Source organism: Mus musculus, chromosome 16 (assembly GCF_000001635.26).
Source record: "Mus musculus strain C57BL/6J chromosome 16, GRCm38.p6 C57BL/6J".
Classification (NCBI taxonomy): Eukaryota; Metazoa; Chordata; class Mammalia; order Rodentia; family Muridae; genus Mus; species Mus musculus.
The window spans coordinates 38,318,945-38,331,066 of record NC_000082.6 but is presented as its reverse complement, the minus strand read 5'-3'; the positions used below and the strand labels follow the sequence as shown (position 1 = coordinate 38,331,066).

Below are 12,122 nucleotides of genomic sequence, written 5' to 3'. Positions count from 1 at the left end.
GTGAAATCAACATGCAAGAAAAGACGGGCAACTTTGCTGTGTGGGTTGTAATGCAAATAGAAGTGTTAATGGAAAAGATCACAGAATAGCTACACCAGAGTAGAGTGGGCTCAGTCACCTAGTGACCGGACACGCCCAGAATTTAGAGAGGAAAGTTTAAAACGGTTCTTTAGGCCTATGGAGGTGTGGTGGAGGCAGAGACACACCATGCCTGGGAGTGAGAAGCTCGTGCTGCAATGGATATGATGTCTTTCCTTCCTAAGTTACACCTCCAAGGAATTCTAACCCAGATTCCTGCTGCTGGTCTAACTGTCAGCTACCTTTCTCAAACTCCCTTTCCAGTGAGCTACTCTGGTTTATAAAGTTCGCAGGGGGCAACTGAGATGGACTAGAAGCTGTGTGGTAAGGAGGGAGGGAGGGAAAGGAGGGGGGAAGCTGTGAATGCCTTCTGAAGGTAAATCTGGCACGTTCCAGAGTTAAAGCAATCCTATCTTATGTTCTATCTGCCAGGCTGGAGCGTTTCTCCTAAGAACCCCAGGGAAGCTGAGGGTGGGCACAGCGAGACCAGGGCAGGGATGTTGGATGCAGTATTGTGTAGACTCAGGACATAGACTCAGGCCATGCGAGCTTAAACCGAATGAAGTCCTCGATATCTCTGTGCCTGGAGCCCATGCCCCACCATGGAGTGCGATAAAGAGGTGTTTCAGAATAGCACATGTGTAATAGTTCTTCAGCCTTCACCTGCGAGTAGACACATGAACCATGTTACACAGGTCGCTATTTTTAACAGTCGATATGCTTTGTTTTCATATACTTCTTCCATCTCATCTCGGAGTCAAATCTGGCTTCCAATTCATGCCCCATTAGGGGATAACCTCGATACGTAAGAACACAAAATAGACTGCTGCATTTAATACCGACTCCACCCCACGCAGCTGACGTCAACTTTTAGTCCCTTGGCATCTTTATTTGTAAAATAGGAACCATTGTATTTCCATGATAGGGATTTGTTGAAGGGTAAATGAATTTGAACAGTTCTTACTATATTGTAAGTGATTAAGTCACAGACACATGAACGTTAAGAGATTCACAAAATGCCAAGCTCAGGAAAAGTGCTCTGAACCCCTTCTGTGTTTATCTTGGGAGAGGGAAGAGGAGAACAGGGCTCAGTATGGTGATTAAAGCAATCATTAACTTTATTTTTAGTATTTAAATTTATTTCAATAGAAAAGGTGAAAAGGATATTTGATAAATAACACAGCTGTCAAGTATAAATATTTATGGTATTTTTGTACTGTTTGTTTTTAAATAAGCAAAACCCTACACAAATGCTATATTCATATATCTGTATATGTTTTCATATACAATACACGTGGAATTATTAATTTCCTCTTACGTTGTTACCTTTTAGTTTTTAAAAACATGCTTTCCTTAGATTTAAAAAATTATAATTATACAATTGTATGTGTGTGTGTGTGTGTGTGTGTGTGTGTGCATGTGAGTGCAGTGCCTGTGGAGGCCAGAAGAGGGCGCTGGTCCTGTAGTGCTCACAGGCAGTTGTGAGCCACCTGATGTAGGTGCTGGGGCCAAACTCTGGTTCTGCACTCTTTGCTGTTGAGCCATCTTTCCAGGCTCTACACATTTCTTTAAACTTATATATTTATTCATACATTAACTGAATTGACAGTACTTCCACTAATGAGTGAACAAGACTTGGAAGAAATAGCACAGAAAATTAAGAAGTAGCTTTTTATATATGTTAGAAACTTTTCTCGTTAGACTTTTGTTACTTTTTTTAAATGAAAAAAATCAAATATTACACAGGAAACCCACATGGCACCTATTCCCCTTAGTAGTTTTCAGTTTTAGGAAGATGATGTACCAAGTCGAAGCTGCCTTTAGATCTGCTAGCCACTGAATATGCTCCTGGGTTCCCAAACCCTGTGCCAGAGAAGCCACGTTGAGTTAGGTCTCTGCTTGTGTCTCTGAGCCATGACCATAGTGCCATAAGTATTTAAACTCTTAAAGATGGAGGTGAGGTGTACTTCTAGATTGTATATTCACTATAGGAGACAAAGTGAAAAAGATCATCAGCTAATAGCTATCCATTGACTGGTCTTTTAAAAGTATGTATCTCTTTTTAACTCCCATTCAACAAATTCCAATCACTGATATATCACTCCCTCTTCATTTAACATTTTTGGAAATTTTATTTATTTTCATTTCAAGTGTGTGGGGTGTCTTGTCTGCATATGCATGTATGCAGTACTACATGTATGCAGAACTCACAGAAGCCAGAAGAGGGTGTCAGGTCCTCTGGGACTGGAGTTACAGATGGTTTTGAGCTGCCATGTGGGTACTGAACCTGTGTCCTTCGGAAGATCAGCCACTGAGCCGTCTCTCCAGACCCCTCTTTGCATTTTAAGACTATGGACTTGTCTAGTACGGACACTCCACGGTGATTATTCAGTGGTCGCTGAACATGTATACAACTAAAACAATGTCTGCCTCAGTAAGAGGAGGCACGAAGGCCACATGCTAGTTTTGAAGCATCCAGGCTGCCTTTCCCAGCGGCACCATTTTACATCCTAACCCTTGACTCTAGAGCAGGGTGGGAGGGAAGCATATAGGGGTGGCTTGTGGGTTTGCCCTGTGTTCCTGAGCTCTGACATCCCCTGCAGGCCGAGGTCTCCCAGCAGGACAAGCTGAGGTGGAAATAATAGAGCGGGCCCGGGAGAAGCGAGCTTGGGAAGCCACTCTGCCCCCACTGAATGACAGTGTCCAGGCTGAGAAGAGGAGGAAGATGATGAACGCCATGGAGAGGAAGGAGTGGGCCTTCAGAGAAGGAGAGATTGAGAAGTAGGTTCCTGGGCTCATGGGTGTACACACGTTATTATTTAATTTATTTATTCAGTTTGGTTTTTCAAGACAGGGTTTCTCTGTGTAGTCTTGGCTGTCCTGGAACCCACTCTGTAGACTAGGCTGGCCTTGAATTCAGAGATCCACTCTGTCTCTGCCTTCCAGGTGATGGGATTAAAGCCGTGTGCTATCACCACCACCCCTGGACACATTATTAGGTGTTTGTTTGTTTGTTTGTTTGTAATCTGGAAGCATTTCCCCCAAATATGTGTGTTTAAAAACAATTCTCAACCTCTGTGAAGTCAAACATGAAATCAAAGAACCCTGCTCCAGATTTGGCCCAGTGATTTCTGCCAAGCATCTTAGAGACCTGCCCTGGGTCATTCCCAGAACCGCCATGCTTAGGCAAGAGGCCCCTTTACGTCTCACACAACAGCCTCATAGACAGCCCTCTCATTCCTACCCTCCAAGACTCGTAGGATACCCCAGTTCTAGCCATCGCTGTTAGAGCACTTCCCACTGGGAAGGAAAATTGTGGAGGCTTTGTCTGCGAAGAGATGAGCTCGTACAGCAACAAGCATAAATGAGGCTAGGTCTCGGAACTTCTCCAGTTTCACATGTTACCTGGTGGGGGTGATAACGGTGATAGTGGCGGTGGTGATGGTGGTGGTGGTGGTGGTGATGATATGATTGGTATAGTGTACCACATAAGGCCGTTTTTCAGCAAGCGTGTAATGTGCTTTGAATACATTCTCCTGATGTGTTTCTGGTGATGAGGTTGTTGCTGATGTCTAGAAATGAAGCGACATTATTAGGACCACAGCGTCCCTTAACAGGCATGCTGGGAAGGCGCCTGCTGAGGCTGGCCTTTGTTCTCGTTTGTGCTGGGGCCTGTGGTGCTGCACAGTGTTCTCAAAGCCCCTTGTGCACCAGAGAAGAACCAAGAGAGTACTCAGTCTGCTGTTGAATTTCAATTTTTTTTTTTCCAATTCCTTTTTTTACTAAGCCTGAATCATACCACGTGCAGTTTTGGTAAAAGCTAACAACTCACTGGAAAACAGTGTGTGGCCGGGGACTCAGTGTCCTCTGTGGTCCATAGACATTTACGCTGAATGCCATTCTTTGGAGAAGAATGTGTCTAGTAAAAGTGCATTATTGAGGATGTTTCTGGGCAGAGTGATCACCTCAGAAGGCGATTTACACCTGGGGCCAATTTTAATAAACACACTTTCAGTTCCCCCTGCGCCCAGGCTCTGCTGTGAGGTAGGAAAGCCTAGTGAATGGCTGGTTTCTGAGCCTCAGGGCAGCTGTTCATTAGGACTGAGGTAAGGATGGGGTAGGAGCCTGCGCAACAGCAAGCTAACTCTAGACAGAAGAGCGCTACTGCTCGAGATGGGGGGCTTGGGAAGAGCAGGCTTCTGAGAAAGTTGCAGGAAGAGCCAGAAGCCACTGATGTCAGCAGTGATGAGGAGGAAAGATGCAGAGCACAGCACTCAGAGCACCTTCTCTGTGCATGCCATGCTCTGAGAACTTTCTAGAAACCCGTATCCTTGAGCTACCCAAAGCCTACAGAATCAGGAGGTTAGAGCCTGCAGTCTGTGTCAGAGCGAACGAACCTTCCAGACAGTTCCGTTTTACACTTAAGTTAGCGTGCATTAACCCATCCGGTGCCCACAACCACCTTGTGAGAGAGGTGCAGCTATCTCCATTTTTGCCGTGGAAGAAACTGAAGGAAAAGCCAACAGGCAAAGTGACCCTGGCACAACCTCGGCCATCCACTGCCTGCTTAACCACGGCGGCGTGTGTTCCGAGAAAGGCGTTGCTACTCGAGTCCACCATTGAGTGAACCTGGACAGTCACAGGTCAAGATGTGGTGAATCTGGGCTTCCCAGGCTGCCACCTGCATAACATGGCAGTGGAGTCTTATGACATACTTTAAAGATAACACAGTAAGATAATAAGAAAAGCCTGGGTGGGAGGCTTAGGCCTATATGGTCAGCATTCAGCAGGACAAAGCAGAAGGATTGGGAGTTCAAGGCCACCCATCAGCTGCATATTGAGTTTGAGGTCATCCTGGGCTACATGAAGCCCTGTCTATTAATTAGTTAATTAATTAATTATTAATTAACAGTAAACAAGCAGCGTAAATCTGTCAGCCTACATAGTGGAATGTCACCATTATTAAGTGTTCTACATTATTCTATTTGCTATGCTTTTACATGGCTGGTTGCCCAGGATGTCTGTTTACAACAGAATCACCATAAATGGGAATGATGTATTGAGCTATGACATTTCAATGGCTACATGTCACTAGGTGATATAAATTGTTCAACCTCCTTATAATGCTAAGGGACCATCATGGTAGATAAGGCCCATTGTTGGCCCAATTCATTGTGTAGTGTATGACTATATCTTTCACTCAAGCTGAGGGGCTGCTGTTGTGTGGTTTAATTTTTTTTTTTAAAGATTCATTTATATGAGTACACTGTGGCTGTCTTCAGACACACCAGAAGAGGGCATCAGATCTCATTACAGATGGTTGTGAGCCACCATGTGGTTGCTGGGAATTGAACTCAAGACATCTGGAAGAGCAGTCAGTGCTCTTAACCACTGAGTCGACTCTCCAGCCTGTGTGGCTTAATTTTAAGAGCATCTGCCACCCCCCCCCCAAGCATTTATCACCTGGTCCCCACTCTCCTCCACTGTTTGCACTTAGAGAAGGCCTGAGACACACCTGTCCTGTCTCTGGTCCCCCTACTCTTAGTCCCAACTTCCCCTTGGTCTTTTCTGAGACAGAATTTCCCTATGTAGTCTAGGCTGGCTTTGAACTTGTGCTTTTGTGCATACCACACCAGGCTTCCCAAGGCCTTTTGAACCATTTCATCTCCCTGGCTGAGGCTGGGCCTCCCCTTCTCCCTGTAACAAATCCCACTCCTGTCTTCCTCCTCCTTGTCCCTCTGAGCTCCTATCTTCCTCCTGGCCTGGAACTGATCTTGTGTTGTAGGGTTGGCTCCTAAGCCTGTATGTCGGCAGTGCATCTCGTCTGCCGTTATTTCCTGCCTCACATACAGCGGGTACCTGGTAAACATCTGACCGATGAGTGCGGAAGTTAATGAATGAATTTCTAAATCGGAGTGGGACGTGTTCAGAGCTCTGTTGTGCAAGGAAAAGCCTGACAGCGTTGTGGAGCTGAGACCGAAAGGAGGGAGACTCTTAGCTGTGAGGGCAGCTTGGGAGAGAGCCGAAGACTGGATACAAGTAGCTTCTAGAGGAGGAAAAGATTCCCAGCGGGAAGGCCGTAAGCAGGGATAGACTAGAAGGAGCAGGATTTGTTGTTCGGTTTGTTTTGGGAGCCTCAGAAGCCAACAGGGGATTCAAAGCCGGCAGAAACAATGGTTCAGAAACAGCTAGGACATGGCTGGATATATAAGCAAGGCAGCACAGGGGAACTCATGAGCACCGATTTATGAAGGAAAGGGAAGGTCATCGACTGAGTTGCTACCACGTCGGGACCAGCCCTGTCTCAAGATCGCTTACTACCCCAGCTTTCTTCACTCCTCTTTCTTAACAGCTCCGTTAACCTAGAACCGTCCACAAATCTCGTTCTCTAGGTTCAGCTGCTCAGAGAGCCCACCTCTTACCCGAGCCCATCTCTTACCCCATCTGCCTGCTCTTTGTCTGTGCTTTGGCTTCTGGACTGTGCGCATGCGCACCCCTTCCCCAAGCCCCCACTGTATAGAGATCTACGGCTAGAGTGGACATCAGCCCTTCCGTTTCAACTTGCTTGTTGCATTTTTGCCATGGTGGTCATTTTAAAGCACACGAATACGATGCTCACAGGAAGGGCCCGCGGTGGCTCTCAAATAGAACTCCCAGTTTGAGAGAGTATAATACTCTGTAATCTATCCCCAAGACTGCAGGAACTGCGCCTGGAGGTTTTGAAACAGTTGCTGAAGAGGCGTGAGGAGGACCAGAATGAGCTGAACATGAGGCACCTGAACGATCAGTGGTATAAACTGCAGGAAGCCAAGGAGGCCAAAGTGGCGCAGATCCGTCACAAGCATGTATCAGGTAATATGTGGCATGAACGGGCCAGGGAGGGGACCCGGTTTTGGGGCTTTGACCAAGCCTGACTAAACTCAGATGAAATTCTTTGGTCCTGGTGTTGAATAGGAAAGGGTGAGGAGTTCTGTTTGGAAGGTGGACATTGGAGGGAAATTGCTAAGAAAGTCAAGTGACCGTGTTCTAACAGATAGCCAAGTTACTATCTATCAGTGTTGGTATTAGGCCCCTTATATTCATAACCCAAGTCCCCGCTTAAGGAGCCCATTGGTTAATTTCGTCTTAAATTCCTGCCCCAAAGATGATATTTTAGTCATTTTTCCCAATTGCCTCTTGTCAAGAAAAATTTAATGTCACAGATGTATTTATGTTTATATATCCTATAATTATACATTCTTATTTTATGCATAAAATGTGAAATATACAGTTTACTACTAACTTAGGGAAGGATTAAGAAACTTTTTTTTTTTTTTTTTTTAACATTAGAGGCTGAGGAGATGGCCCAGTGACTAAGCACGCATGCTGTCCAGGCACAAAGATCTGAGTTCAGATCTCCAGCACACCACCTAGATGTGGCCATGTCTGTCTGTCACCCCAGGACAACGTGGGAAGGAGAGGAGAATTACTGGGGCTGGCTGACCAGCCAGTGTATGTGAGCCAACAGGCTCCAGGTTCACTGAGAGAGCCTGTGTAAGGGCTTAAAGCAAAGAGTGATAGGACAGGACACAGTGTCCTTCTCTGGCCTCTGCACATACTAGCACAGGGGTGCATCCTTCTATACACGTGTGCACTCACCATATGAACACACACACACACACACACGAACTAAATTAAAAATCCAAGTTAAAAGTTTTATAAAAACCTTAAATTATTAACAAGCATTTAATTTAATTTTGTAGTTTTTCTTATTTGTAGTTTCTCTTATTGAAAAACGTTTTACATTTTAATTGTATTATTGGGGCCATTGCGATTGTTCACCGGGTAAATGCATTTAATTCCTGGGACCTACTCAGTGCAAGGAGAGAGCCAACTCCTGAAAGTTATCCTCAAACTTCCCATGTGTGCCATGGCATTAGGCAGACACTCCCACCCCCACGCACAAATGCACACACGCATGCATGCACACGCATATCTACATTCACTTAAAATGGAAGGTAATTGTACTGGCTAGTTTTGTGTCAACTTGACACAGGCTGGAGTTATCACAGAGAAAGGAGCTTCAGTTGGGGGAAATGCCTTCATGAGATCCAACTATAAGACATTTTCTCAATTAATGATCAAGCGGGGAGGTCCTCTTGTGGGTGGTGCCATCTCTGGGTTGGTAGTCTTGGTTCTATAAGAGAGCAGGCTGAGCAAGCCAGTAAAGAACATCCCTCCATGGCCTCTGCATCAGCTCCTGCTTCCTGACCTGCTTGAGTTCCAGTCCTGACTTCCTTTGGTGATGAACAGCAGTATGGAAGTGTAAGCCGAATAAACCCTTTCCTCCCCAACTTGCTTCTTGGTCATGATGTTTTGTCCAGGAATAGAAACCCTGACTAAGACCGTAATTAATTTTTTAAACATTCTATGACCTTTTATGAGTGCTGAGCCTGGTAGTTGCCACACCCCAGTGGAAGGCCACATACCCAAGAGTATGTGTTGTGGACAACACAAATGGGGCATTATGGGTAAAAAACAAACAAACAAAAGGAGGACACTCGGGTGGGTGGGGAGGAAAATGGAAGGTTGAGGAGGGAGGTGAATATAATCAAACAATGCTATTCTAAATTCCCAAAGATCTGATTAAAAAAAGAAAGAATTTAAAAACCATCTCTGAAAGCTTTCCAGCTGCCTCAAATTCATGGGAAAAAAATAAGAATTAAACTACTAATGTGCTCAAATCAGCGGTTGATATGTATGTACTCTAAACAACTCAATCACATTTTTAAAAGATCATTAAAAATGTTTTTCAGAAAAAGTAAAATCAATTCAAAAATTAAAATCTTACTTAAAATTCTCTTCAGTGAATTCAGCCTTTAATTTGTTTTTGATCTAACTAGCTTGTTGTTGGCTATGCACTTAGATGTCCCTGACATTTTTTTCTTTTAGGGATACAACATAGCTAGTGGTGGATTTGACTAGCTTTTATAGATAAATGGCCAAATGTGAACTATTTTACTAAATTCTATCATTCAAAGTCACATACAAAGACCTGCAGATGAACTGTGAACAACTGGTGCAAGGTAGCCGCGGGTCTGGGTCCTCCTGCAGTGCGACTTCCTCACTCTTGTGGCATACCTGTGACGGGGAATCTCAAACGTGTGTGTGTGTGTGTGTGTGTGTGTGTGTGTGTGTGTGTGTGTGTGCGCGCTCACACAAGTCTGCGGGCTGCGTGCGGCTCCACATTGAGGATGCTCGCTGACTCAGTTTCTGCCACCCTCGCCTGTATCAGAGCTACCCGGATGGAAGAGCTGTTCCTAGTGCTGCCCTCTAGCTGTGGTGGTCCCTCATAATACTCACTCAGTTCAGTATCTTCCTGCTGAGTCAAAGCGTTCTGCGTTTGTCATTCAGAGAGGTATGGGGAGAGAACCATGACAGAGCTTTTTATTTCAGACATCAGAAAACTCATGGGAAAGGGGAAGAACATAGAAGGGAAGCTGCAGCGGAGAGACATCATCTCGGACTACTCTAACTTTGCATCTCAGGTCTATGGACCTCTGTCTCGCCTTGGCCGTTTCCCAGACAACAACTCAGAGGACTTTGTAGTCAGAAACCACTATCTCAACACCTATGAAGGTAAAAAAAAAAAATTAAAAATAAAATAAAAATCCATGCTGTTAGAAGTTTAGGAGAAGACACCTGGGTTCCGTACATTGACGGTAAGCAATAGAATATTTTAAAAAGCATCAGTGACCACGTTTCCTAGCTTGTCAGGACAGGACAGGTTCACACAAAGTAATAAAAACTCAGACTCAGAGAAAAGAAACACCTGTAGAATAATTTAACAGAGTAAATTCAGTTAGCTACTAAATATGTATGCAAACATGGCAGTTAGGTGTAGTAACAACTGTCTATAGCTTCAAATGCTTTAATCTGGAGGCAGGCAGATTGCCAGAGCCCAGAAGTTTGGGGCTAGCCTGAGCAACTTAACAAGACTCCTAACCAAAAACAAACTCCAGCAGTCAAGTTGTGAAATAGATTTTTTTATTTAAAAACAAGAATGGAAACAAAAACCCTTTAAACCAGGTTTCAAAATAAGCAAAACATTTATACTGAAATCACAGACGTTTAAAACCTAGAAGGCAGAGTCACTAGACGGCCAATTGATGGAGAGACCTGTGCCTCTTATGAAGCCCGAGGGACTAGTTTACATTTTTAAAAGTTTAGCTCACAAGCTGAAGCATCATCTGGCCAAGATCATGAATTAGTGGTGGTTAGACTCTTGAGCCTAGAACCCAGACCGACATCTCCAGAGCACAATATCACGAATTGGTGAACACCCACTTCAAAATGGGGGCGCCACCTGTCACAAGGCTGTAGACCTGCTGCTGGCTACTGGTTATACTTCCCATAGGGCACGTCATTATTTTAGAATAGTTTCTCGCTGTGTCACCCAGGTCACTGAGAACAGGCGCTAACCTCACACAATTTACCCTTTAGAAACGTTCACCCTCTTAAGAGATGGCTCCTTCCAACAGCTCACAGACCTAACAGGGCACTCTCAGCACGTTAAATGTAAGCACTGGACACTAAAAACACCATCTTCCTCCCGTAGGATTAGTGGAACTTGAATCATCCCTCCCCGATTTTGTGACACAGCCAAGGATCAAACCTCCAAAGCCCCAAATCATTACCACCAAGGCCGGCTTTCTGAAGAGGACAGCCAGGATGGACTATGAGTTGGCAGAAGTTCACAAGGTATAGACGAGCTCTGAAGACTAGATCCTTCCATTCCAACTTCTACCTAGGAATGCTACACCCTGAACCACAAGTCATCAAAGGCAGCGGCGACTGTGTACCTGAAACACAACCTACATTCCTTCTCCTTTCTAGGCTTTCTCTCTCGGAGGTGCTCCATGCTGTCCAGAACTAACGTATAGTCTGCCTTCCTTCCAAACTACCAGCAGACCTTTCTAGAGGTTACCTCTCCCTACACAGAGTTACTACTTTCTGAAAGTGCTACCTCCTTTGGCTCTGCATAGTGTAAAACCTGAAACCATGGCATCCAGCGAATTCTACTACTGGGAATTACTTGCTGTTACGAGTTGTAACAGGCTCCCTTTTCTTCCCTTTATGTTTGCTGTGAGGTCACCAAGAGGAAGAGGCGGCATGACCTTTCATCTAGTTTAAAAGCTAAGCAAGAAAGTTGGATGGTCATCGAATGTCGGCCTCAGAATCCCAGGGCGGGCTTGTTAAAACGTGCCACTAGGCTTCAGCCTCAGAGTGTCTGCTCAATAGGTCTGGGTGAAGCCGCGGAGATGTGGGGCAGTCTTCACAAGTCTCCAGGTGATACTGTTGCTGTAGACCCAGGAGCCGCACTTTGGAACCCCTGGTTTATGACATCCTCCTGTCCACAGATATTTGCTTGCCCCTCCATAGTATCTGTAACACATAAGAACTTATAGGAACCCCAACTCCACATGAAAAATATAAGACCTCAAGGCCTGGGGAGATGGCTCAGTCTGTAAAGCACTTGCTGGAGGACAAACATGAGGACCTAAGTTCAGGCCCCAGCACCCAGGTAAGAAAGCTGGGTGTGGTGGCACATGTATCTCAGCAGTGGAGAGTCAGATGTAGCATCCCTGGGCTCACTGGCCAATCAGCCTGGCGTAATAATCAAGCCCCAGGTCTCAGTGAGACCTCATGAAAAAAAAAAAAAAAAAAAAAAAAAAAGCAAGATGGCTGTGTCCAGAGGAACCACATCTAAGTTTGACCTCTGGTTTACACACACACACACACACACACACACACACACACACACACACCCATACACACCTGAGCATGTGCACAAACCTACACATAAGCACACATAAACATGTGAATCCAGACACGTATGTACACGTTGAAAATCCGTAGGACCTTGATAAAGACCACGTATATCTTTTGTCCCCTACCCTGTCCCCACCTGCGTTTGCTCTCCTTGAATGCTGTGCTCAGTGGTCTCGTTTTCTGTAAGATTTTTTTCCCCTGTACTTTGTGTTGTACTGCAGAAACTTACTTTC

General features: G+C 45.0%; 1 protein-coding gene across 2 annotated transcripts in view; it reads left to right on the top strand.

Moving 5' to 3' along the window:
- Maats1 (MYCBP-associated, testis expressed 1) overlaps nucleotides 1-12,122 on the top strand; it is a 44,107-nt gene that overhangs the window by 10,794 nt on the left and 21,191 nt on the right. For both annotated transcript variants that reach the window (NM_001081025.1, XM_006522245.3), the window contains 4 exons: nucleotides 2,682-2,859; nucleotides 6,773-6,930; nucleotides 9,514-9,696; nucleotides 10,676-10,818. In NM_001081025.1, the coding sequence (NP_001074494.1) occupies nucleotides 2,682-2,859; nucleotides 6,773-6,930; nucleotides 9,514-9,696; nucleotides 10,676-10,818 (662 nt within the window). The remainder of the gene's footprint in view (nucleotides 1-2,681; nucleotides 2,860-6,772; nucleotides 6,931-9,513; nucleotides 9,697-10,675; nucleotides 10,819-12,122) is intronic.